The sequence below is a fragment of the Colobus angolensis genome, unplaced genomic scaffold (assembly GCF_000951035.1).
Source record: "Colobus angolensis palliatus isolate OR3802 unplaced genomic scaffold, Cang.pa_1.0 Scaffold26, whole genome shotgun sequence".
Taxonomy (NCBI): Eukaryota; Metazoa; Chordata; class Mammalia; order Primates; family Cercopithecidae; genus Colobus; species Colobus angolensis.
In genome coordinates, this window is record NW_012115821.1 from 15,476,083 (window position 1) to 15,504,030 (window position 27,948).

General features: G+C 41.2%; 1 protein-coding gene across 2 annotated transcripts in view; it reads left to right on the forward strand.

The window, feature by feature from the left end:
• ARHGEF3 (Rho guanine nucleotide exchange factor (GEF) 3) overlaps nucleotides 1-27,948 on the forward strand; it is a 345,766-nt gene that overhangs the window by 169,327 nt on the left and 148,491 nt on the right. For both annotated transcript variants that reach the window (XM_011947258.1, XM_011947259.1), the window contains one exon: nucleotides 11,351-11,413. In XM_011947258.1, the coding sequence (XP_011802648.1) occupies nucleotides 11,351-11,413 (63 nt within the window). The remainder of the gene's footprint in view (nucleotides 1-11,350; nucleotides 11,414-27,948) is intronic.

The following is a 27,948-nucleotide window of genomic DNA, read 5'->3' on the forward strand; positions in this document are numbered from 1 at the left end:
CCTGGCTAATTTTTGTATTTTTAGTAGAGATGGGGTTTCACCATGTTGGCCAGGCTGGTCTTGAACTCCTGACCTCAGGTGATCCTCCCATCTCAAACTCCCAAAGTGCTGAGATTACAGGCATGAGCCACTATGCCTGCTGGCAGTGGATTCTTAATAGACAGTTGTTACAAATCCCAGCAAAGGGGCTGGACATGGTGGCTCATGCCTGTAATCGCAGCACTTTGGCAGGCCAAGGGAGGAGGATCACTTGAGCCCAGGAGTTCAAGACCAGCCTGGGCAACAAAGACAGACCCCATCTCTACAAAACAATAAAATAATTAGCTGGGCATAGTGCACATGCCTGTAATCCTAGCTACTTGGGAGGCTAAGGTGGGAGGATCCCGTGAGCTCAGGAGTTGAAGGCTGCAGTGAGCTGTGATCATGTCACTGCACTCCAGCCTGGGTGGCAGAGTGAGACCCTGTCTCAAAATAAAATAAAATAATAAAATAAAGTAAAATAAAAAATCCTAGCAAAGGGAAAGGACTACCTTAAGCATCCAGAATATACAATAAAGAAATGGAATTTTGGCAATTGAAGTTGTGAGTTCTCATATGGTAGATAACACCAAGTGGTTGTACAAGGGAACCTTCTGTTTATTTAAAGGAATGTCCTTTAGAGGACAGCTTGACAAAAGCAGCCCATTTCTCTAGCATTCTTCGTCTCTGCTTTGTGCGGCAAATTGCCCCAAGGGGTAGATGTTCCAGACACCAGTGATTGAAAGGGAGCCTTGCGCCCTGCTCTCCGTAGGGTTAAAGGCCTGCCTGTTGGCATTTGGGGAACTGCTCATGAACCCATGGGGTGTTGTGGCTGATAAGACATTACCAGCACCAGGAGCATTTCTAGGTAGAAGAAAGCAGGAACACAAGCCAAGTGAGCGAAAAACTGGCAGTTCTCTTTGTAAATTCAGGTTCCCAGTATTATTGTGGATGATGCGCACTTTGAATTTGAATTATGCAGTTGGACAAACTAAGCTGATTGTTTACATGGATTAATTTTCTAGAAATTAAACAATGATTTGGACACTCCCTAAACTGCATATATATGGATAATATTTTTTGTTGATAATGGCTTGAAATCATTCCATCAGTGAAGAATTTTAATAAGTAGGGTTTTGTTATAGTGTTTAAAAAATAAGTGAATAAACACATAAAGGAGGGCCCAGGAAGCACAATAGCATATTACGAACCAAGAATTGCAGTGAGTCCAATTCAGCATACCTGAGAACCAGTAGAAAATAGTAATTACAGTAATTTAGAAGACCTAGTAAAAAGTGCTCTGGTTAATGCAATTTTGTGCTTTGTGTCACATCCCACTGTTGAAAATCCTTGTGAATATGGACCCCTTCTCCCACCTTAGATTGATGCCCGTATTTTTTTTTCTGGGACAATTTTTCTGGAAAATATATTTGGCAGCCCTCTGTCCTGGATAGATGAGTTTTATGTCTTCTCTCCTACTCCCCTGGCCTTCAGTGTTTTGGAGAGAAAAGCAGTTTGTAAATGTTTGTTGAATGACAGAGTGAATCCTGCTGCTTGTTAGCTATCGGGTTGGCGGTGGCACTGGCAGGCTGGCTAGGTCTCCTCCCTCCTCCCACTTGTTTGGTTGGACATGTCTTCCTTCTCGTGGGAGAAGAGGACCTTTCCTTGGCTAAGACTGTCTCATCTGTACCTCCAAACAAGTTAAGGGCCAGGTGTTCCATGGCTAAACTCATAATAGGGACTTTTCCTAGTTTACCAACATCAAGTTAATGAGTAGACTTTTAGGTATTTTAAGTATTTTTCCCATGATTTTCGCCCCCAGTGCCTGTACTTATTTGCTGTTACTGCTGCTGTTGCTACTATTACCATTAATAGTTAATACTTGAGGCCGGGCACAGTGGCTCACACTTGTAATCCCAGCACTTTGGGAGGCCAAGGTGGGCGGATCATGAGGTCAGGAGATCAAGACCATCCTGGTGAACACTGTGAAACCCCGTCTCTACTAAAAATACAAAAAAATTACCCGGGCGTGGTGGCGGGCACCTGTAGTCCCAGCTACTGGGGAGGCTAAGGCAGGAGAATGGCATGAACCCGGGGGTCAGAGCTTGCAGTGAGCCGAGATCATGCCACTGCACTCCAGCCTGGGCAATAGAGCGAGACTCCGTCTTAAAGAAAAAAAAAAAGGTTAATACTTGAGTAGTTGCTGAGGGCCAGGCATTGTGCTAAGCTCTTTACCACATTGATCTATTTAACTCTCACAGCAACCTTAGAAGAGAGGTATTTTAGTGTTCCCATTTTATAGATGAGGAAACTAAGATGCAGAGAGGTAAAGTGATGCGCTTAAGGTTCCACAACAAATAAATGGCTCAACTAAGATGTAAACTCACAAACACTAACTTTAGAGCCTACCTAACATCTTCAACCTATAGTTAGTGGCATCTGAGCACATAATTGCATATTATATTTGTTAACATTTAGTTCCCAATAGCTCAGAAAACATCATGATTTCCCATTTCTCCACCCTGTGAGCACACTGAAGAGACCCTAGAAAAAAGGTCCGGGGTTACTGAATGCTGGAAAAAAGAAGATGTTTTAAAAACAAGGAAAAGAAAAAATAAAAGCAGTGTATTAAAAATGGAGTAGGAGCCAGGCATGGTGGCTCACACCTATAATCCCAGCACTTTGGTAGGCGGAGGTGAGAGGATTGCTTGAGCTCAGAAGTTTGAGACCAGCCTGCGAAACATAGGGAGATCTCGTCTCTATTTTTTCTCTTTTTTTTTAATTTTTGAAAATGGAGTTGGGGCTCCCTCTCTCAATTCTCTCATTCACTTCTGGAGCTTCAGACTGGAGAAAAACAAAATGTGGATCCTCTCCCAGCTAAAACGTGAATTTAGCAAGTCAAGTTCTAGCTAAGGGCAAGTACAAGAACACAAAATCCTTTTGCTAATCTTTCCCCAAAGAAAGAGCAGATGAAAGGCAAGGCATCAAAGCCTCTGAAACCACCAAAGCTGTTTGCCAGCAAAGAAATAAATCAAAAAGGTTCAAGATCTGGTTTGAATTTAATAATTACAAATGACTAATCAGGGACTATTTGCTGCCAAGTCAGGAGCTGCACTCTCTCAATCAGTACGTTTTTGCTGCTCTGGTCACCTGGTTATTAAATAGAAAAGCCCAGTGATTAAATAACAGGGTTGTTCTGACACTAATCAATTCAATCTCGGCCATTTAAAATTAAGTCAGGCTTGCAGTAGCCCTTGTCTCTGTGAAAGAAGTGGGAATGACACAGTGCAAATGTGACTGAAGGTATCCAGAGAGTGTTTGTGGATAGTCCTCTGGGACATGGGTAGTTGGAGAGAGTCAGGCAGCATACCAGGTCTCCTGCCCATCATTCTGCAGTATCCCCCCATCTCTAATACCCTCCCTGCCTAACTCTCAACATCAAATAACAACAAAATCATTATGCCAGCAGTGACAGTAGTAGTAATAATAATTACGATAATAACCACAGTAGCAATAATACATTTTTTAAATCTCTTGCCATATGTCTGGCTCTGTTTGAAATATTTTATTTCCTTTAATACTTGAAATAACCCCATGATGGAGAAAACCAAAGCTTATAGAACTGCTTTATATAGACACTGACGTATCCCATACACCTAGAACCTGCCTGGCACATAGTAAATGCTCAGTAAATATTTGTTGAGTGAATGAAGGAATAGAGAAGTAATTTGCCCAAGGTCACACCAAGTAGCAAAGGTGGAGCTGGATTTTGAACTGTCTCATTTATACTCTTAGTTTCTTTGAGGTATGTGGGTAAATGCCTTGTGGGTCTTTTTATATTGTTTTAAAACACATATGGTTTTAAACAATTATTTGTTTATTTATTTAGAGAAGGAGTCTTGCTCTGTCACCCAGGCTGGAGTGCAGTGGTTCAATCTCCGCTCACTGCAGCCTCTGCTTCCCGGGTTCCAGCGATTCTCCTGCCTCAGCCTCCTGGGTAGCTGGGATTACAAGCACGTGCCACCACACTTGGTTAATCTGTGTATTTTTAGTAGCGATGGGGTTTCACCATGTTGGCCAGGCTGGTCTCAAACTCCTGAACTCAGGTGATCTGCCCACCTCGGCCTCCCAAAGTGCTGGAATTACAAGCGTGAGCCACCATGGCCATTAAACAAATATTTAAATGTATTTTACATTATTTTTATGTATTAATTTAAAGGAAACGCAGATTGTTTTAAACAATGTACAAACAGAAATAGCATCATATGCAGAGACGTCAGTGGTTTGGCAGTCAGGGTGGCCTCGAGAAAATCCTCTCTCCAGCACTTACTTACGTTGTGACCTTGAGCAAGTTACTGAAGCCTTCCTGAGTTTCAGTGTCCTTCTCTGTTAAAATGAACACCATAAGGCTTACTTAAACCAGGCTGAGGAGAAGCTTAAATGGCACCGTCCACTAAACTGAGAGCGTAGTCCTTGGCTCATAGTAGTTGCCCAATTCCAGCGTCTGTTTCCCTCCAGTTTTGTATTAGAAGGTACCTGGTGATTCTCTCAAAACCTCAAAGGAGGTCTGGAGAGGGTGGAAGCTAAGCCAGGTAAGGATACACTATTCAGGCTTGGACCATGGCCAGTTCTTCTGAGAATCTGTTGTCTCGAACTCCTGACCGCAGGCGATCCACCTGCCTCGGCCTCCCAATGTGCTGGGATTACAGGCGTGAGCTACCATGCCTGGCCCCCTGGTCGCTTTTTAAAGAAGCATGAGAGGGTTTTTTCAGCACCTGAGCACTTCTAGAAAGTGTCTATAGCAAATATATAACCTACAAGGCTAAGGACTTAGAGACTACATGCAGGTCTATTGTTCCCACAAATTCTCTGTAACTGCCTTTCTCCCCGCCCCCATATAGGCACGTGGCATTGAGACCAAGGGGTCAGGTGCCCATTAAGTTCATTTAGGGTTTGGTTCATCTGGCTGTTTCCTTTCCATCTGAGGTGTTATCAATCTTGGATTACTTGCTCTTAAAGCCCCGAGACTGAGTCCCCAGGCTGTTGCCTAGGGCAGTACATAGATAGATTCATTGGTCAGGGATGTGCCTCACCCTTGAACATTTCTGACATTCCTTTTCATAGGAGTAGAAATGGCCATTGTCCCACTTGGACCAATGCCTAAACAACTGTAATTTCTTTTAACATGTCTATGCATTTTAAGGAAAATAAATGCCCCCACTGGTAAGAAAAAAAAAAAAGCTCTTATTTGAAAAACAAGCATCTTAGCTTGAATGGGCAGGTTTTGTCTCCAAGGAGATTTGAGGTTGAAGAATTTCAGCCTTCAATGACCTTCACTTTTGAGGTTTTTGATTTAATTTTGGCTGCCCTATTGCCACCAGGTGGTTAATGAAAGGAAAAGGTGTCACCTCAAAAACACTGGCTTCCTTTATTCTTTCTTTTAGTCACCCATTCAGAAATTATTCACTGACCTGCTGCTCAGCACAGGGCACTGAGGGGTTAAAGTTATGTGCTGAAATCAGAGAGCAGAGACTACAGCACAATTATTGGGCTCACCCAAGGTGCTTTGTTTTCATAGTTGAAAGGGAAGTGGACTGTGCATTTGCTTCAGTAAATTTGACAATAATAACAGGGTGGGTCCTTGGCTCCTCAAATTGACTGGGAACCTGTCAGACCAAGTGTGCAAATGCACAGTTCACACACAGTGCCCTTCTTGCCTGGGAATGCCCCCAGGTAACTGATCAGTGGTTTTTGATGCAGAGGAAGTAAAATGGCATTTTTTACTTCCTGTGGGCAATTCATAACAGGAGCTACCACTTACTGTACATCTACTATGTGCTGGGTCTTGTCACCCAACATCTATGATCCTCACAACAGCCTAACCTGGAAGGCATTATTTCTCCTCTACAGATAACATCCCAGAGTCTCAACCTCCTCCTGATACCTCCCAAGATCCCAGGTATAATACGGTAGCCTCCCAAGGCAGGAGAAGCAGAACTCAGGAAGGGCATGGGGTTATTCTAGGCAGCAGGACGCCCTTGCTGCTGTGCCCCAATTCGTTCCCCAGCACATGTTGCTGATTGTGATCACAACATTCTCTGGCTTGCTATGCTGTGCAGTCCTTCTCAATACAGTACTCCAAACAGACACTACCAGACATTCTGGATGGCAAGTGAGATATAAACTATTTGCCACCAGTGCTTGCCGCCAGTGCCTGCTACCTGATAGCAGACACTGATAGCTCTTAAAACTAGAAAGGATCACAAAATTGATTTGGTCTAGACAATGTGTGCTGTGGTCTTGAAGACTAGTCTCTCTAGTAGAATAAAGGTTATTTTCTTGCCATATTCCTCATGCTCAACACCTTCCTAGACCTTCTGTGCAGGTCTGATGTGCCATCCCAGACTCTGGGACAGGACAGCATGGTGGGGAAGCACATAGTTTGAAGTAGGATAGACCCAGATTTGAATCCAGGCTCTGCTACTTGCTAATCATGAAACCCTGGACAAATTCCTGCCCCTTTTTGAGCTTCATCTCCTACTCTGTAGAATGGAGATAATACCATTATCCACCTACCTCATGGGGTAGTTATGGGGATCGAATGAGATCATGCATGTAAGGATTTAGCTCTGTGCCTGACATGTAGTGAGTGTTCAATAGGCTAAAGTTTCCATTATTATTAGTCTGAATTATTATTATTAATAGCTCCAGTGAAGTTCAAATGAGTGCCATATCCTGTTGCACTCTCTGCTTTCTGAGATGCTCATTTGTTTATGTCTCCATGACTTATTTCCAACTGGTAATTTCTTCCATGAGCTACTCTGTAGATCACTGGCATGAGGTCAACATCCCAATATTCTGGAAATCCCAGTTCCTGGGTAGAACATGAAATGTCTGTATGTGGCTTTTCCTTCTGTATGCCCTTCTTCACCAGGTCCTTTCTGTTCTCTCTTCCTGTGACCCTCTGGAGTTGGGCAATTGGTGAAGAGGACAAGCAAAGGGAGGAGGACCAAGAGCATCAACAAAATCCAGAAATGCTCTTTTAAGGGAAGCTGCCTATGTAGCAGGGATTGTCCCAGGCTCTGGGACTGTGAGCATGACTGACCAAGTCCTGCCTTCATGGGCTTATGTCTCATGAAGAGGTCAACCAAAACCCAGAAAACAGTTAAATAAAATTATCTTTCTAAAATGGGTCTGCCCCGCTAGCTTCTGTCTTAGCACCTTATCTGACTCATTCATAATAGAGATCACAATCTATAATGTCTTTGTTTTATTTTTACTCCAAATTAGTGGGCAGGGAACATGCCTGGCTCATCCACTGCTATATCCAAGGACCCAGAATGGGGCTTTGCCTGTCCAAAGTGCTCAGTGAACACAGAGCAAATGAACAATTGACTAAGTGATGGTTTGTGAAATTTTGGTTCTGAGCCCAGAGTTTAAACTTCAGGCTACTTTTTTGTTACTAGCACTGGTCAGTCACCTCCCTATGTAAGACAATTGAAAAGAAAATTCATTTTCATAATTCATGCAGTTTTTATTTTATAAAATGTGTGGGTTCCTTAAGGAGATCATTCTATCCCAGATTAACTGTCTATGGCTGAATTAAAAAGACCATTGGAGGCCATTTGTCTTCTGGATTTGATACTTGGAGCAGGTGGCACTATCTGGCAGGAACTGGGTCGGGGGAGCTCATGAGGCTTGACTCCAAAGCTGGGTAGTGTGTTGAATTGGTCTGGAGAGGGCTGCATGCCTGTGATGCCTGTGAGGAGAGGAGCTTCTCTTATTATTTCCTCTGCTGCATCAGTTTGCCTCTAGGCTACTGTCAACATGTCAGGTTGACAAAATCATTGAGCTCAAGGAATGGAGCTGTAGCACCATAAACCTCAATAATCTGGTAATACCAGGTTGCAGTGTGTATCGGTGTAGCCTATGGTCTGGGCAATTCATAACAGGAGCTGCCACTTACTGTGCACCTACTATGTGCCAGGTCTTGTTGTTGCCCAATATCTGTGATCCTCACAACAGCCTAACCTGGAAGGCATTATTTCTACTCTACAGATAACATCCCAGAGTCTTAACCTCCTCCTGATACCTCCCAAGATCCTGGGTATGATCCTGTAGCTTCCCAAGGCAGGAGAAGTAGAGCTCAGGAAGGGCATGGGGTTACTCTAGGCAGCAGGATACCCGTGCTGCCATGCCCCAATTCATTGCCCAACACATGTTGCTAATTGTGATCACAGCATTCTCTGGCTTGCTATGCTGTGCAGTCCTCAATACAGTGCTCGAAGCAGACACTATCAGGCATTCTGGCAAGTGAGATGTAACCTATTTGCTACCAACCCTTTGAATAGTGTGTGTAAAAGGCTTTGCCCTAGAAATTAGAATCCTGGATTCAGAGTGTTATGCTGTAACCATGTAACTTTGAACAAATTGCTTCTCTCTCCTGACCTCAGTTTATTAACCTGTAGGATGGAAATTATCCCATTCCATATCTGGCTCAAAAAGTCACCATATAAAATATAAGCTGGTGAATTGGTTTCACTGGCACTGAAGTCCTGTTTTTAATTGTACCTGGATGGTGAATCAATAAGGATCAGGCCCCTGTACAAACATGAAGCATCCTCAGAAATGGCAGCTGTGCCTGGAGTTGTGATCAGCATCTTCTCGAGGCTTCCCTCAAGGACCCTGAGTGGACTATCTGACTTCCTAAAAGTCACTGGATGAGCTTGTTAATGCAGATTGCTGGGCACCCTCCCAAAGGACTGATTAAGCTTTCCTGGGGATGGCTCCTGGCATCAGCATATCTGAATCATTCCTCAGGTGATTCTGCTGCACGCTGCACCACTGTTTCAGTGGAAAAATGTATAGATTTAGAACGCCACTGCTCTGGATAGGACCATGTTGAACTTTGGGATTTTAAATATCTAGGTAGCTGCTTAGCAAAAAGAGGCCCCAGTCTCTCTCCCATCTTTGTCTGACAAACTCTTATTCATCTTTTAGGCCTATTCAAATGCCTCATCCTCTGGGAAGACCTCCCTCACTGTCCTCCCAGAGCCCTCCCACCCATGTTTTGAACACCTACTGTGTACTAGGCACTCTACCAAGCTCTAAAATGCATTACTATATTTACTCCTCTTCCTTTGAGAATAGAAGCTAATGCCATCACCACCACCCCTGCTCACACCTTAGAGTTGAGAAAAGGTGACTCAGAGAATCAAAGTGACTTTCTCTAGGATGTTTGGCTCTTATTGCATTATAGTTCATCATAATAGGCCTGTCTCTCCTACGTGAGTGTGAGGTCCTTAACCTTGGGAATTGCTGACATTTGCATTCCTGGGAGCAAACAGGGGGCCTGGCACATAGTAGATGCTCAACAAACCTTTGTTAAATTGAAGTGAAAAAAAATAATAGAACAATTATAGTAATATAGAAAAGAGTATTTCTGTTTGCTTTCCAGCCTCTGCCTTTGTTCAAGCTCAGGGTTCCACTAGAGGAGGAGGAGGCTGACTTCTTTTGGGATTGAATACTACAGATGTCTTCAAACTCTCCTGTAACCCTATGCTGGTGATTCTGATCTTCTGGTAACTTTCTTCTAAGTAACATCAGAAGACCTAGCAAATCACAGGTTAGGGACTGAAGAAACACTTGACTGGTTGGTTGAGCTGGCTGTGCAGAAGAGAGGTGAATGTATCTTTGATGAGCTTTTTTGTGGCTTGTAGATTAAATTTATTTTCTTCTTATGAAAAGAAAAAGGCCAGGCTCAGTGGTTCACTCCTATAATCTCAGCATTTTGGGAGGCCAAGGCAGGAGGATCACTTGAGCCCAGGAGTTTGAGACCAGCCTGGGCAACATGGCAAGACCCCCTCTCTACAAAAACTAAAATTAGCCCGGTGTTGGAGTGTGCTCCTGAGGTCCCAGCTACTTGGGAGAGTGAGGCAAGATAATTGATTGAGCCCAAGAGGTCAAGACTGCAGTGCACTGTATTCACACCACTGTACTCCAGCCTCTGCAGTGCCCTGTGTTCACACCACTGCACTCCAGCCTCAGCAACAGAGGGAGACCCTGTCTCAAAAGAAAAAAGAGAGGCCGGGCGCGGTGGCTCAAGCCTGTAATCCCAGCACTTTGGGAGGCCGAGACGGGTGGATCACGAGGTCAGGAGTTTGAGACCAGCCTGGCCAACATGGTGAAAGCCTGTCTCTACTAAAAATACAAAAAATTAGCTGGGTGTAGGGGTGCATGCCTGCAATCCCAGCTACTCGGGAGGCTGAGGCAGGAGAATCGCTTGAACCTGGGAGGCGGAGGTTGCAGTGAGCCCAGATCACACCACTGCACTCCAGCCTGGGTGACAGAGCAAGACTCTGTCTCAAAAAAAAAAAAGAAAAAAGAAAAAAGAGAAAAGAAAGAAAAACATACTTTTTTACACCTAACTTGGCAGACTGCCGTGGTCATAAATTTACAAATTCATTTCAAATGCAGTTATCTTCAGTCCCAGTAATGACTTTTTAAAAATCATATGGCTGTAAAGCAGGAAAGTTGGAGAAGATGTCTGAGTTTCTTTCCAACATTAGGGTTCTGTGATTACATTAGGACCCTGGATATGGTTTAGAGCAAAGTTTAAATTACTTAAGTACAAAGCAGCTCTAAAAATGGAATGTCTTCAAGTGAATTAGATTTTCTTTCCAATCTAATCTCCTCTTCCCAGTTAGTCATAATCTGAACTTTGTATCTAAATTTCTGCACCTTGATATATGGAGACATTTAGAAAAAAATGAAACTCAAAGAGAAACAAACTATAACAGCACACATAAAAATAGTAACAAAAACCAATTATCCTAGAGCTTAATAGTTTCTCATAACTTCTTAGGCTGTCTTAGAAGTGTTCATTTACAGGCTGGGCGCAGTGGCTCACGCCTGTAATCCTAGCACTTTGGGAGGCCGAGGCGGGTGGATCACGAGGTCAGGAGTTCAAGACCAGCCTGAGCAACATGGTGAAACCCTGTCTCTACTAAAAATACAAAAATTAGCCAGGTGTGGTGGCATGTGCCTGTAATCCCAGCTACTCAGGAGCCTGAGGCAGGAGAATCACTTGAACCTAGGAGGCAGAGGTTGCAGTGAGCCAAGATCACACCACTGCACTCCAGCCTATGCAACAGAGACTCTATCTCCAAAAAAGAAAAAAGAAGTGTTCATTTACATAGTTTGGTTACAGGTTTTGGGTAACATGGTGGAAATGATAAGGATTGCATGTACTGTTTGATTGCTTTTTTCTTGCCTTAATCAAAGCCATAACCCCTACTTACCTTTGAACTTTGTTTTTTCATTTGTTTTGCAGCGAAAACGGAAACAGAGCACCCAAGATGAAGATGCTGTTAGCCTTTGCAGTCTCGACATAAGTGTAAGTATAGTCCTTTCTACCCCCGCTGGCGCCGAGAGCATCTCTCTTCTCTGAAGATTATTTGTTAATAATATGCTGTGTGCTTGAAGTGGGCACAGGATCTGACTATGGAAGTTGTGACCTGGGGGAAAATTTTTTTTAAGTGAAAAACATTTTATTTCACTGGAGAAAACTGTGTGGCCCAACTTAAACTTCCAGGCTAAGCTGTTTATTGCCTATGTCTTTTCTCTCATAAAATGAATTACGAACTCAGTACATTTGGGTAGAATCTAGATAAATACGAGTGTGCTCTTTTAGAGGCTGGTTCCAGAAGATGGAAGTGATGTTTGTCCCCCTTTGGAGGGCAGTTAGTGGCTTGGCCCAGCTCAGGCAGCCGGATGGGCCAAAGGCCAGAAGAAGACTCCAGCAGCATAGTGGAGTGAGTGGCTTTGGATCAGCAGATCTTAGTTTGAGTCCAGATTCTTTACTTACCATCTGTGTGACACCTTTCCTTACCTGTTTCCTCGTCTGGAAAATAGGGATGAAAAGACTTAACCTGGCAAAATTTGGGAGGTGGTCAAATAAAACAATAAAAGTGAGAATACTTAAACACATTACCTGTACATACTGGGCACCCACTAAATATTTGCCTCATTGTGTTTTTTTTTTTAATCAGAAGTTTGTAGAAGATGCTCAAGTGTCTTGGTAGTAGACTGTTGGTGATGATCAAGGTGGAAAAGCTTCCTTGGCTTTGTTTCAGAACATGTCCTTGGATGCTTAATTTCATAGCTTTCTTTGTGTGGCCACCTTGTCTCCCCACTGGTGCAATTGGGAAGCCTACCTTGGCCTCTGATGCCCTCATTATCCAGGGCCTGGGAGGTGGAGTAGGAATTCAGGCCCTCCCTGGGCTCCCCTTGTCAACTCATCATCTGCATGTCCCTGTGGTTTAACCACTGTGCTCTGTGGATCCATGTAACATTAGGCCCTGCTCGCTCTCCTCTATGGAGACCATGAAAGCTACTCTTATGAGATGAGAACCCTTCCAAGCTGGGAATAAAGAACTGAGTCATGGTTCTGGCTCTACCTATAATTAATAGTGTACCTTGGATGAGTCATTTCCTTTCTCTGAACCTCTGTTTCTTCATTTGTTAAAAAATAAAAAGAAAAAAGGTTTGGGATCAGGCCTTCTAAAACCATTGTGAAAAGGAAACTCATTAGATATGAATTGTCAGGTACTCAACTGATAACATTGTTTACCAGTGTGAACAATGTTTTTAAAGCTATTTTTAATTACTGCAGAGTTTTCTGTGGTGCAAGCAGCCATGATGGAGTGAGCTTGAACTGGCACTAATTAATGTACTTCAGCATCTCTTTTACCATATGGTGTTTGTTTGTTCCAGTCTTTAGACCCTCAGATTGACGGAGTTGGGCCAGTTTACTAGGTTGCCATGGTGAACAGAACAAAAAGATGATGTTCCTCTGGGTTTTACTTTACTCATTGAATATTTTGTTATTGACAAGTGAAGTCTATGGAATTTCTCTTAGCAGCAGCAAGATTTTTTTGTGTGTTTGAATCTTTTTAATTTTGTGAAAGTTTACTTTTAGAATTTAAAGATTTTCAGAATTTAAAGACTGTCAGAATTTACAGAGCCCTTAGCCACCATGTATGTATTCCAGTCCCTTCACTTTGCAAATAAAGAAGTGGAAGCCCTGGAGGTGTAATGACTCAGGCAAGACTTCAATCCAGGTCACTTCTAAGATTGTGCCTTGTCTTACATTTTTCCCCAAGTATATTATTGATATCCATTTTTCAGGAAGGCATGTCTCTAGATGCTTTCTATCGAAGAACCACTAACATTGTATTAAGGGACTGTTTACAACTATGAATTATAATTTGATTTTTGTCTTGATTGTCATCAATAGCCTTGACTTCCCATCAAGGTCACAAGCCTGTGGATAATTTGGCTTCTTTTCTCCTTGTGCAGCTACGGATGATGTTTTCTTTTTTCTTTTTCTCATATATTATGTTTTGTCATAGTAAAGAGGCTTGTATAGAAGATGAATCTACTCCATTACCACCACCATGGCCGATCCCTATGCTTAGGGACTCAACTCTAGACAGACTCATTTCTGATTTACCTGGCATTTTTCCTGAATCTTGGCAAACAGGGCTGAGTTTCCTCCATTTATTGCAGAAGTTGGGAAGAATTCTAGAAACTGTTGTAGGAACATGAAAACTGCTGTTTTGCAGATTCCACTGACCATTAGAGTCATATAGAGATGATAGAGGGTGTGACAGATCCAGATGTGGCCATGGAGGGAGTGTGACTAAATTTAAGTAACTTTCTCCCAGTAGGCACTCTGGAGAGATGAGTTGAATGGAATTAAATGGTAGATAGAGCCACACAGGAGAAGATGTTTTGCCATTAAGGCAACAATGGTGAAATGAATATCTGAATCTAATAAATTAATTGCTCTAATAAGTAAATGGCCTCTGCAGGCTACTCAAAGGAACTTTATCTTTGTGCATTTAAATGATGATATCCAATAGAGTCACTATCCCTGAGCTAACTGGCAGTATTACTGAAAAGTTTTTTTCGGACTGTTTCTATGTGTAGTGGAAAGTATCTTCAAAAAAAAAAAAAAAAAAGAAAAGGTGAGTCCCATTGGATGACTCATACCAGAGGATGCGAGGGTTTGGGAAAGTAATATGAGTAACTTTCAATTTTTATTCCATTTAATAAGTCGTAAGACATTTGCCAGATATGTGCTTTGAACAAGAAATTGCTAGATGAGGGAACAGGTCTTTGGGGATCATAGTCAAGTTTTCACTGAGTCCCAGCTCAATGCTAGATACACAGTAGATTCTTGATAAATACTGTTGATGGGTTAAAAAACAAAACGAAACAGTGAACTCGCCTAATATATACCTCTTCTAAAGAAATATCTCTAGGACTTAAAGTTGAGAAATATTAACATAGACTAAATCCCCCTTTGATTAAAAAGTAAGTGCCCTATAGCAGCAGTCCCCAACCTTTTTGACACCAGGGGCCGGTTTCATGGAAGACAGTTTTCCACTGACCGGGTGGGGTAGGGGATGGTTTCAGGATGATTCAAGCACTTTACATTTATTGTATACTTTATTTCTATTATTATTACATTGTAATACATAATGAAATAGTTACATAACTCATCATAATGTAGAATCAGTGGGAGCCCTGAGCTTGCTTTCCTGCAACTACACAGTCCCATCTGGGAGTAACAAGAGGTAGTGACAGATCATCAGGCATTAGACTCTCATAAGGGACCAAAACCTAGATCCCTTGCATGCGTAGTTCACAATAGGGTGTGTGCTCTTATGAGAATCTAAAGTCTCCACCGCTGATCTGACAGGAGGCGGAACTCGGGCGATAATGAGAAAGATGGAGCGTGACCATAAATACAGATGAAACTGTGCTTGCTTGCCCACCTGCCACTCACCTTTTACTGTGCAGCCTGGTTCCGTGGCCCTATAGAATGTTTGATGTTATCATCACTCAGACACCCTTCAGGATGACTGACGTTATTCTTACAGAACAGGGATCCTCGATTGTTTGGAGGGATGCATCACTTACTCTTTTGGGAATCTGGTGATAGCACAGGAAATTTTACAAGATTGATGTGTGATTTCAGGGGATTCATGGATCCCAGTCAAGACCCCATGTTAAGGGTTTCTGTTACAGAGGAAACTGGAAGGGTCTTAAAGCTCGATGATGGGTGACGTATCTCCAAATAATTGTTTTCTGACTCTCCACTCCCAGCACTTGAAAAATGAATTCTGACTGGAGAGTCAATGTTAGTTGATGATATAATCGGTCACTATTTTTTCCCACCGCCTCACTGCCTCACCGCCTCACCCAATCCCCTGACTGGGCCCCCAACTTCCTGGTGGGTTAGAACACAAATTATTTCTGAAGGAAAATAAAAAGCAGTGTACACTTTTGAGAGCAATCTGCCGAGTGGAGAAGGCTCCCAGCAGCCACCTACGAATCTCCTCTCACGTCAGAGGATATGAGTAGGATGGTTTCAGGGAGCTTGCCTCCCCCACAGCACTTCTCTAGTTTAAATTCTAATGGGCGAGAGACGATGTAGCTCATGTCACCACAGGAAAGGCCCTTGGTGCCAGAGCTCCTGCTGCAGAGCACAGCTCAGCACTACACATTCTTTCTCATAAAACAAATGAGCTCTGGGTGGAAATAAAAATAGCCTCCAATGATGAAGTAATATAAAAATAAAAAGGAATATATGTTCTCTAGAAAAACTGGAAAATGTGAACAATAGTTTGACAATCCCACCTCAAACCCATAGCTACATTTTGATGAATTTCCTTCCTGTCATTATATACAAACCTTTATATTTTTTTGTTATGAAATATTTCAGACATACAAATGGTATAAAGATAATAGAAAACCCCACGTAGCTACCAATGCAACTGAAGAAATATGCCTTTAACAGTGATGCCAAAGACCCTTGCAAAACCTTTGCTTTGTGGAGTTTGATGTTTGTTTCTGCTTTGCATGTCCATAAATTTGCTATGGACATGTATCCCTAAATAACATATATATATGCTTTTAAAACTTATATAAGCATACATAGTTTTTAAAAATTGAGATCGGGCAGGCACACACAGTAGGCCTATAATCCCAGCACTTTGGGAGACTGAGGTGAGAGAATCACTTGAGCCCAGAAGTTCAAGACCAGTCTGGGCAACACAGGGAGACCCTGTTTCTACAAAAAAATTAAAAATTAGCCAGGTATGGTGATGCATGCCTGTAGTCCCTGCTACTTGGGAAGCTGAAGTGGGAGGATCAATTGAGACTGGGAGGTTGCTGCAGTGAGCTGTTAATGTGCTGCTGTACTCCAGGCTGGGTGACAGAGTAAGACCCTATCTCAAAAAAAAAAAAAAAAAGGAAAAGAAAAGAAAGGGGTTATAGTACAAATTAATTTATTCATGAATTTTTCACATACTATATTAAGAACATGTCATCATATTATGAAATATTCTGTAAGAATATTATTTTTAATGACAATAGAGTACTTTATCAAATGGGTTCATTTAAATCTATTCCACCGACCCTTTACTAGGTATTTAGATAAGTTCCAACTTTTCACTATTATAAGTAATGCTGATGGGCATCCAGGAACATGTTTGTATAATCTCTTTTATCAGTAGGATAAAGTTTGAGATATGAAATTCCTGGCTAAAAGAGTATGAATATTTTTACAATCTGTGAACAGGTTTATCCTCTGCTTCTGGCAGTGAAGTGCAAATGAAGTTTAGAGCTGTTGAGTATCTTGTGTGGAATCTCACAGGCATGGGAGATTGTTTTCAGCTTTCCCTGGTCCTTCTCTCTTCCCACTACATGGCCAGTCCCTTGCTAAGACTGTGACTTGAGGTGGGACATTTGCTTCCCCCCTCCACCCATCCTGCCACCCTTTAGGAGAGCCCCTGACAGGGCCCACACTCCTCTCTTGACTGGTGGGGATGGAGCTGGTGGGGATGGAGCTGATGGTGGGGCATCTTTTCTATGCTGTTGGAGCTTTCCCATGGGAGCACGTGGCTGGACCATCACTTGGGGTGAGATAGGATTGGAGTTCACATTCTTCCTGCATTTTTATTTTGCTGATTTGCAACCATCAAGATGAGCCCTGTTTAAGCTCCTGGCAAGGAATACTTGGGAAGAATGTGCTCATAGCTCTCAGTGCTTTTGAGATCTTTGTATTGGGATTTTTCTGTCCCTTTTGAGAAATCTACACAGAAATCCACATGGCAAATGTTTGCATCTCACCCTTTCCCTCTCTTCCTAAGGGCAGTAGTTGAGGAAGAGCTGAGCTATGGTCTGCCAACAGTGGAGGAGGCTCTTCTGGAGCTCACTAACATGACTGCAAGACCCTCATTGAGGTTGAGCAGTATTCAGCATCTCTGCGGCCTCCTCACTGGCCTCCCTGCCTCTTTGTAGTCTGCCCTCTAAGCATCAGCCAGGGGCATCTTTCCAAGATGTCATGCTGCCTCCAGGTTCCCAGACTGTGCTTCCAAAGCCTTGCACCATGTGGCGCCTGCCTACCTCCTGAACCACTCCCTTCCACCTTTTACACATGCAGGCCAACCATGCTGGGTTTCTTTCAGTTTGTCAAACTCGTCATGCTCCATCTTGTCCCTGGGCCTCTGCACATGCTATTCTCCTGTGTGTGGAAGGCCTGCTGTTCCTTCTTCTCCCCGCATTTCACCTGGCTCGTGCTCCCTTACCCTTCTTATCTAGCTCTCCTCTAAGAGGCTCCCAGACTTTGCAAGATTCTTTTGTACCTCTCCCTGCAGCCATTCCCTACCACCACTACCCCATGCTCACAAGCTTGTGTCCCCGTCCTAGTCTTTATCACCCAGCATTGTGATGCCTGCTTCCATTTCACCTTCAGAGGCAGGCTGTGAGCCCTTCACAGGGAGTGCTGTGTTCTACTCTTGTTATATCCCCAACACCTGGCACAGGGCCTTGCCCATAGCAGGTGCTGAATTAACACTGAATGAAGGTATGCTTGAAGTTTCTTCTGTTGTATGAATAATTGAAAGAAAGGAACAGATGAATGTTTAAAAGTCAGTAGCATTTCCAAAAAAAGGAGGGTTGGGATAGAATTTTAAAAATTTAAGGCAGAAGATGAGATGAACATATTTTTCTCAGATGTTTGATGCCAGGAAGTCTTTTGGACTTCATTCACTCGGGTGTACAAAAGGCTATTCCTGATTTTTTTTTTAGTACATGGTATAGAAGTGATCTGTTTATAAGTTCACCAATAGCCTGCGAATTCCCTCAAAGCAAATACATAGTGTCCATCATAGATGCTCCATAAATATGTCTGGGATGGGTGAATGAATGAATGAATGAGTCTCAGATTGAGTTATTTATATGGGTAGTCTGAGATGCTCAGTATTATTCTTACTAGCATGGTTTTCCTGGGATTAATATTAATCAGAATTTCAGGGAGGAAGGGACCAAATGGCTAGAGTCCTTTCTTACGTAGCATGGCTGTGAGAGACTCATTAGATACATAGTGACAAGAGCAGCTACTGTTGATTTAGTGCTTACTATGTGATGGGCACTGTGCTATTATACATTTTATTATTTAATCCTTATGTTATCCCTTTAGAGATGAGGCAAACGGAGTGGATAGAAGTTATAAACTTGCCTGAGGCCTTACAGCTAGCGAATACCATAGCTTTTGGATCTGAGTCTCAGGCCTGTCCTCCCAATCACAGTGCTAATTATAGCTATTATATTAGTAAATAGCATACTATAGCATGCTAATATGAATTAAGTATTCATATGCTCTGTGCTTTCCAAATACCTCATTAAATTCTCACAGTGCTATGGTCCTGTGACAATGGAATGTATCATACCCTTTTTGCACATGAGATAACTGAGAGTCAGAGAGATAAACAATTGATTCAAAGTCACAGTAACATAAGGATTAAATAATAAAATGTATAATAGCACAGTGCCCATCACATAGTAAGCACTAAATCAACAGTAGCTGCTCTTGTCACTATGTATCTAATGAGTCTCTCACAGCCATGCTACTCTAGCCATTTGTAAATTTAAGCCCAGGATGGTTTGATTCCATAGCCTCCCCACATCACCTCCAGGACAGGAGAGGAGAAGGAAGCTTTTGGCTCCCTGGCTTTCAGTGCTGGATGATGTTTAGTGCTTTTAGCTGGTCTTATTGACAAAGTTGCTTTGAGGTTTATGACAGGCATCCCCAAATTTCCATTAACTGTGCACTCCAGTTATTTATGCTGTCGTGTGAATGCCCAAAGCACAAGCATTGATATAGAAGAGGGGAAAAAAAGCTTTCCTGTCTCAGTTAAGCTAAATGGTGTTTCATTGCCAGGATATGTTAAACCAGGCATGGAATAGCTGCGAGATTTATTTTATCTCTGCTCAGCAGAGTCCAGATAATTAAAAAAGATACCATTTCTGTGGTTTTGTTTCTCTTGGTCTGTTCTGGAACTTGCTAACTGGGGAGATTAGCCTTGCCCTGGCCAGCATGGGGCCTTGATGAATTATGTGGGAGAGGTTAATAATGCTCTTATCACCGAGGAGACCAGGCATCTAGCTGAGATTGGGTCTTCATTAGCACATGCTTATATTTAACTTGTCGTCATTTTTCTTTGTTTGTTTGAATTTATGGTCTATTCTTGCTGTCTGTGAAACTGTTTGGGCTAAGGTAGCAGACACCCTATGTTTGGTCCAATGGTTGTTCTGATGCTGCCACCTCTGATGGCAAATTTACTTGTGCTTTGAGTGTTCACATAGACACATTGCATCTTGCCTTTGGCCTAATAGATTAGGTGGTAGATGATAGTTGCTGTGATCTTTTATCTTTGACTCACTTCTTGAAAAGCACAGTGACAAAGAAATTCCAAGGAGCTTCAGGACACACTCTCAGATGTGGATGATATAACAAAGTATAAGTTAGCGTATTCACCTTTTCTCATTCCCCCTCAAAGTGACCTTGATGGGGCCCTTGTTCAATGAGGGTGCTTGTGCCCCAGAACACCTGTTTGTTGGAATTTATCACCAGAATTACAAACTTCAGGAGGTTAGAGAGTGAACATCATTCTGTACCTCAGTTTCCTCACCTGTAAAACTGAAATTGTAACAATGCCCTGCCTTAAAGTTGTAAGGATAAAAATGAGTTAATTCGTGCCAGGTGAGGTGGCTCACACCTATAATCCCAACACTTTGGAAGGCTGAGGCTGGAGGATTGCTTGAGCCCAGGAGTTCGAGAACAGCCTGGGCAATATAGTGAGACCTTCTCTACAAGAAAAATTTATATGGCCATTAAAAAAGAATGAGATCATGTCCTTTGCAGGGACATGGATGGAGCCATTATCTTTGGCAAACTAACGCAGGAACAGAAAACCAAATACTATATGTTCTCACTTATAAGTGGGAGCTAAATGATGAGAACACATGGACACATAGAGGGGAACAACATACACTTGGGCTGTCAGAGAGTGGAGGGTGGGAGAAGGGAGGAGGGAGAGGATCAGGAAAAGCAACTAATGGGTACTAGGCTTAATATTTGGGTGATGAAATAATCTGTATAACAAACCCCCATGACACATGTTTCCCTATGTAACAAACCAGCACATGTACTCCTGAGCTTAAAAGTTAAAAAAAAAAAAAAAAAAAAAACCCACATAGCAGAAAAGTAAAACTTGTTTGATGTTTTTAAAAAATAATAAATTTAAAACTTAGCTGAGTGTGGTGGCATGCACCTGTAGTCCTAGCTACTTGGGAGGCTGAGGGGGGAGGATCACCTGAGCCCAGGAGGCAGAGATTGCAGTGAGCTAAGATAATGCCACTGCACTGCAGCCTAGGTGTGGGAGCAAGATCCTGTCTTTGTTTAAAAACAAACAAATAAAATAAAATAAGAAGTTAATTTATGTAAAGTACTTAGTACCTGGCCTATCATGAGCACAAAAAACAAACAAACAAACAAAAAACTATTGTTGCTATTGATTTTATTATACAAAATCAACTTTATTGTTAAGTTCGGAGGTCTTTGTTATTAGTACAAGTATTCCATAAATAGAATTAGTTGTGTAATTTTAAAAAGCAGTATATGAGGTCAGGCACAGTGGCTTACTGTGCCTTAATCCCAGCACTTTGGGAGGCTGAGGCGGGTGGACTACAAGGTCAGGGGTTCGAGATCAGCCTGGCCAACATGGTGAAACCTCGTCTGTACTAAAAATACAAAAATTAGCTGGGTGTAGGGGTGCATGCCTGCAATCCCAGATACTCGAGAGGCTGAGGCAGGAGAATCGCTTAAACCAGGGAGTGGGAGATTGCAGTGAGCCGAGACCATGCCACTGCACTCCAGCCTGGCGACATAGCGAGACTCCATCTAAAAATAAAAAGTATATGAAAAGAGGCATATAAGGATTTTTATTACAGCATTGTTTGTGATAGCCAAAACTGGAAACAGCATGAATATCCAAATTATATAGACTTGTACATGCATTGAGAATATAAGTGTAAAATGCAGTTACAGAACACATGCTATATATGTTATGCTCCTATATGTTTATATGCATTTATCTATATAAAGGAAGAAGTATGGAAGAGCATACACTGTATTGTGGATAGTCCTTAGATTGGGAGAATAGAATTGTGGGGATGAGGAGATTAAGTTCTAGGGATTCCTGAGCTTTGGTATTTTGCAAAACCTGTGAACACCCCTTTCCCCACAAAGACTGTTTATATGTGCCGAAAGCAAAATTCACAAGGTTACAGCAAACCAGTTATGTTGAAATATAGTTATAAAAATGTTTAAAAACAAATGTGTGGTTAGAGCATGTGCTTCTTAATGCATTAAGTAACATCTGGCAACAAGTCTAATAACTAATACACCTTCAGTGATATGATAAGAATAAGAATAAATGATATGTTGAAATACCTACACCAACTACACTGTCATTTGAAAATATAGTGATTTCTATGTTGACAGTCACAGGTCTGAGAATGCTTCTGTGATGTGTAGTCGCCATACATACTGGAAAGAAATACTAAATTTCAATCATTGGTGAAAATAAAGATGTATCTCATTTTTCCATCCAAGCTTGAAGATGCCCTGAATTTTATTCAGTGAACCCTTGAGGGTGTGAGAATTCTAGATTATGAATCTCTCCTTAAGACAATCTGTTATGATAAGCTTTTCTATTACATTACATTTGTAATACAAATGACTGCAAAAAATACAAGTATAATAGATTTTGACCTGTTGGTATATGAGATTGTTAGTGTTAGTAAAGATAAGAATGTAAAACATTATATAAGTTGTTTTTAGGAAGACCATGTAATAGTCATGAAATCAGTTCTCAGCACTTGGTGTTTAGATTTTTCCTTGAGAACAGTTTAGCTTACTGGTCCTTCACATTGCTTTTTTAAATCTTTTGTTTGTTTGTTTTTGTTTTTAGTTTTTAGTTTTTTATGCTTCATCTGCCCATCTACACATTGCTTTTTGAAATAGATAACTTGAGCCACCTCAGTATTTTAGTAGAAAATCTTTTCTGCTTCTTCTACTGTTGAAAAAATAATTTGGGGATAGAAAGATGTTTTATTTTTTAGAGATGAATATGGAAGTGTTTAGGGGTAAAATGTCTTGATATCTTTAATTTACTGTCAAATTCTTTAGCATAAAATATAAAATGAATATTTTAAAGAGAAAAACGATTTTATTTTTAATTATACAAGTAACACTGTATACAGTCTTATCATTTAAAAATCAAACAGCAGATAGAGAGCTAACAGTGGCTCCACCATGCCCCAGTCCCACTTACCTCCTCAGGTATATTAATCAGTTTACTGTCTCCTTCCTGATATTTAGATAGAGTTAGATAGATAGATAAATAGATATGTAAAAATTAGTTTGTGATGGCTTTTTGAGGACATGTTGTCATTGTTTCTATTTTAATTTTCAACTTGCTTTTTTTCCTCTCTTAAATAGATTTTATTCATTTATTTATGGCTGTGAGAAGAGATAGTATATTGAAAGCTATTCAGTTACAGAATAGGGCATCCTCAGAAAGCAAAAGGAGGAATGCCTTATCTTTAAGTTTTTCTTCTATATAGGGTAGACTTCACTTTTTCTTCAGAGCAGTTTTAGGTTCACAGCAAAATTAGGCAGAAAGTACAGAGCATTCCCTTATGCCCCCAAATTGATATATACATAGTCTTCCCGTTTCAACAGTTTCCATCAGAGTTGCACATTTTTCACAATTGATGAACTTCCATTGAGACATCATCTTTCAACCAAAGTTCATAGTTTCCATTAGAGTCCACTCATGGTTTTGTACATTCCATGGGTTTGTGCAAAATTGTAATGACATGTATCCGCCATTATGGTTTCATACAGAATACTTTCACAACCCTGAAAATCCTCTGTTCCACCTATTCATCTCCCCTTCCTCACTAACCTCTGGCACTGATCTCTTTACTCTCTCCATAGTTTTGCCTTTTTCAGAATTCCATATAGTTGGAAGCATACAGTATATAGCCTTTTCAGATTGGCTTCTTTAACTTAGTAATATGCATTTATGATTTTTCCATGTCTTTTCACGACTTGGTAATTCACTACTTTTTTATCACTGAAAAATATTTTATTGTATAGATGTCCCACAGTTTGTTTATCCATTAATTTAGTGTAAGCTCTATCTTATTCTTTGAAACTGCTGCTTATTATTGCATAAAACAGATGGGTATAGTTTATTTTTAATGCAGTTCTCCATTGAGAAACATTTTTGTTGTGTCCAGTACTTCCCAATAACAAACAATGACTGTCTCTACACCCCAGAGCAGGTAGTAAGGTACACTTCATTTAAATAACAGTGTGTGCAACTCTTAAACTTATATATCCAGAAGTATATTCCTTCTATGTAATCCATAATTAAAAATATATATATATATAAATTGTAGTTGTGAATTTAAAGAATGTTATATTGACAAGGTTTACCTTTCAACTGTCTTAAAATGTTTTCAGTTTATCATTGCAGTAAGAAGTTACTAGAAAATAATACTTTTGTTTCTGATTTTTTTTCTAGGCTGTAGCCTGGGTCTGTCCATCTGAAAATTATGGAAATAATATTGGTTAGGAAGTTTCATCTGGACTTCCATGCCCAGCTAATTGAGTTTACCCCTAAATGACTTAAGTAATTATATGAAGCCTCATCTTTGATCTCGTTATATATTCCTGGTTTCAATTGCAGAAGCTGTTTTTCTGGTTTTCTTTATTTTCTCAATTGTGTCTGATACCTGTTCTCTGTGAAGAGAAGGAGATGTGTTGACTTTTGCCCTTGACCTTACCATGCATAGAATTTTACATTACTTGACGGACACTGAAATTCTTGGGTAACTTCAGAGAAATGTTAAAAGAATGAAGTAACCAGGAGAATTCTCGTGGTTTGTGTGTCTTCCTCTATCCTGCTGTTTAACTTACCCTGCTATGTGCTGATCATTTTATGGAGAGAACTGACTCAGTATGAGCAGGTGGTTTCTCTATAAGCATAACATTCATGGCTGGTATTGAAGGTGAAACGTTTGAAAACAAATCATGGGCTTATCTTCAGTGGTCACAATGCCAGGTTTGGATTAACTCCTTAGCAATCCTGCAGGGAAACCTGAATGGGTTTGTTCCCAACAGACTGACCTTTTCCCCTTATAATACTGTAAATGGAACTTTTTTTTTTTTTTAACTCCTCACGCACCTCAAAATATCAATTTCCAAAACTGGAATCCTCTACTCAGCACTAAAATCAATAAATCTAAAGAGTCTTTGTCTTTATTTGGCAGAGGAAAGGGATGGTTTTGCTGGCCAGCTCTATATAAATTCCATTGAAGAAAATATGTATTATTTTAGAACTAATGAGTTAATTTGTTCATTCTTTAGTGCATTCACTCAGTGCATCCGCTAATTCAATCAACTGGCATTTACCGAGCTCTGCCATACATCACACACGGGCCACTGAAAGAAGCTAAACTTAAGACTCATTCATCTGCAGACAAGCAGGGGTTGCACTCTTGCTTCTGAAACAAGTTAACCAAGCACAGAGAAGGCACATCTAAGCTGTACCCATGGTTGTTTTTCTCCTTTCTCTAAGGGATCAATTTTGACTCTTAGTTGGTTTTGAAAGAAATTTTACTATAGATTCTTTTCTGGTAATTTTTTTCTCTCTTAGAATATCCTCAAAATTGGCCGGGCGCAGTGTAATCCCAGCACTTTGGGAGGCTGAGGCAGGCAGATCACCTGACACCAGGAGTTCGAGACCAGCCTGGCCAACGTGGTGAAACCCCATTGCTACTAAAAATACAAAAATTAGCCTGGTATGGTGGCAGGCGCCTGTAATCCCAGCTACTTGGGAGACTGAGGCAGGAGACTTGCTTGAACCTGGCGGGTGGAGGCTGCAGTGAGCCGAGATCGCACCACACTGCACTCCAGCCTGGGCGACAGAGCAAGACTCTGTCTCGAAAAAAAAATAAAGAGAAAAAAAGAATATCCTTGAAATTAACGTATTTGCTTTTAGCTGGTTAACTCGAAGGTTCAGTCAGGAAGGTGCTTCACTTTATTTTATGTAAAAACCAACCTTGAGAAATTATACTTTGTGGTGGGCTTTGCATCTGTGCTCTCCTTACAGTTAGGCATTAAGCTCTAGAAGCATTGAGTTTCAAAGAAACATCGCTAGGATTTTTTACATCTAGAGAGGACCTTTCATTTTGTTCACGTGGAGTGATTGTGGGGTACTGTTCCATTTTAGGGAGAACGAGGTTGTTTTAAATGAGCCACTTCTGTAAATTGTTATTAGTAGTATTTAAGAAAATGCCTCTGCTATTGATTTTATTCTGTAAAGTTTCATTCATATCCAAGCAGATGTGATCAATGGGGTGATGGTTTGATAAATACAGCCAGATTCAAGCCATTATCACCTCCTCCAGATGGTCATGCCCTCTTCATCTCCACAGTGGCTGTATGTCTAGGGCCTTCCAACCTGGTCTTCCTCATTTTCCTTCAGTTCTCTGCTCAGATGTTCTTAGAATTCCTCTGTCCTGCTATGTGAAATAGTATTTCCAGACTGGGCATGGTAGCTTACACTTGTAATCCCAGCACTTTGGGAGGCTGAGGCAGGAGGATTGCTTGAGCCCAGGAACTCGAGACCAACCTGGGCAACACAGCGAAACCCTGTCTCTATGAAAAATATGAAAATTATCCGGGCATGGTGGTGTGCCTGTGGTCCTAGCTACTTGGGAGGCTGAAGCAGGAGGACCGCTTGAGCCCAGGAGGTTAAGGCTGCAGTGAGCCATGAGTTCTCCACTGCACTCCAGCCTGGGTGACAGGGCAAGACCTTGTCTCAAAAAAAAAAAAATAGCATTTTAATTCCTCATGGCACTCCCCTCTCTTCTTATCTGACTTTATTTTTTCTTCATAGCCTTCATCATCACCTGTCATATTATGTATCTTAAAAATTTATTCTATTTTTCTCTTCAAAGTAGAATATAATGTTTATTTTGTTGTTTGGCCATATTATCAACATCTGGGACAGTATCTGGCATTGTGTGTCCAATAAACATTTGTTGGATAAATGATTGAGTGGCCACTTGGTTGTTCATATGTTACATGCTATCTTTGGAAGGTTACTGTAAACATGAACTGGATTTATCTTGGCAACATTTTAAGAACATGTCTTCCTCTATATACATATTTGCCTTCCCTCATTTTGAAAGAAAACAAGTAAAACAAAAGGCAAAATCAAGGTCTACCTGAAGAGACCTTGTGATATACAAAGCAAAATAGGTGAAAATAATGCCAGGCTTTTATGAGCTAATAAATAAGTCAGGCTTAAGACAAGAGGATAGAAGGAATGTGAAATGTACACATGATCTCATATGGATGTGGAATTGTTAACACCAGTGCTTTCACATTTAATTCAGTTGGTATGGAAAGATCTCTCAGGATCATGATAGGAATGGAAATTTTCTGTTAAAATGAAAAACATCGCACTTTTAAGTCTCAATTCCTTTCCACTTAACGGGTGTTTATTGAGTGCACAACACTATGCCTGGTGCCCACCATGTGGTTACAGAATGAAAGATGCTTGTAAGGAGTTATCAGTCAGCATACATTGCTTGTTTATCCAAGCTTGTGGAAAGGAGTGTATTCTAGATGATATAGAAATGGCAAAGTACCAGTACATCTTTTGTATCTCATCCAGAATATGTTCTGGCTATTACATTGAAATATGAGTAAGCCTTGCCGCTTCAGCATTCTCAATATTGTGAGAAAAATACAGGAGCCACTTCGAGGAGACCCAGCATTGTTGGAGTTAGGAATGTGCCAGGTTCTCCCTGCTGGACAAGGTGGAATGCTTCCCTACTTTCCCTCCAGGGTGAGTGGAGCAGCCTCCCCTAGGAATGTGACACAGGGCACTGGTCATACTAGCCCACCATCTTTAGTCTCCCTTTTGCCCTGCGTGTTTAGCTTATTTCACTTGGAAAAGGTAAATAAGGTTTTGGTTGAAAATACCTTTTATTGATTATAAGCTTCCAAGACAGGGAAAAACTAAACAGGAGGTGCTGAATGGACCTAAAAATGGACCTGATGATCTACTCAGCTTAATCATGCTAATAAAGAAAGGTGGGGTTTGTTTTATTTTGTTTTGTTTTGTGTTTTGAAACAGGATCTCACTCTGCCATCCAGGCTGGAGTACAATGGCATGATCACAGCTCACTGCAGCCTTGACCTTCTGGGCTCAAGTGATCATCCTGCCTTTCAGCCTTCTGAGTAGCTGGAACCACAGGTGCAGGCCACCACACTTGGCTGATTTCTTTCTTTCTTTCTTTCTTTCTTTCTTTCTTTCTTTCTTTCTTTCTTTCTTTCTTTCTTTCTTCCTTTCTTCCTTTCTTCCTTTCTTCCTTTCTTCCTTTCTTCCTTTCTTCCTTTCTTCCTTTCTTCCTTCCTTTCTTCCTTCC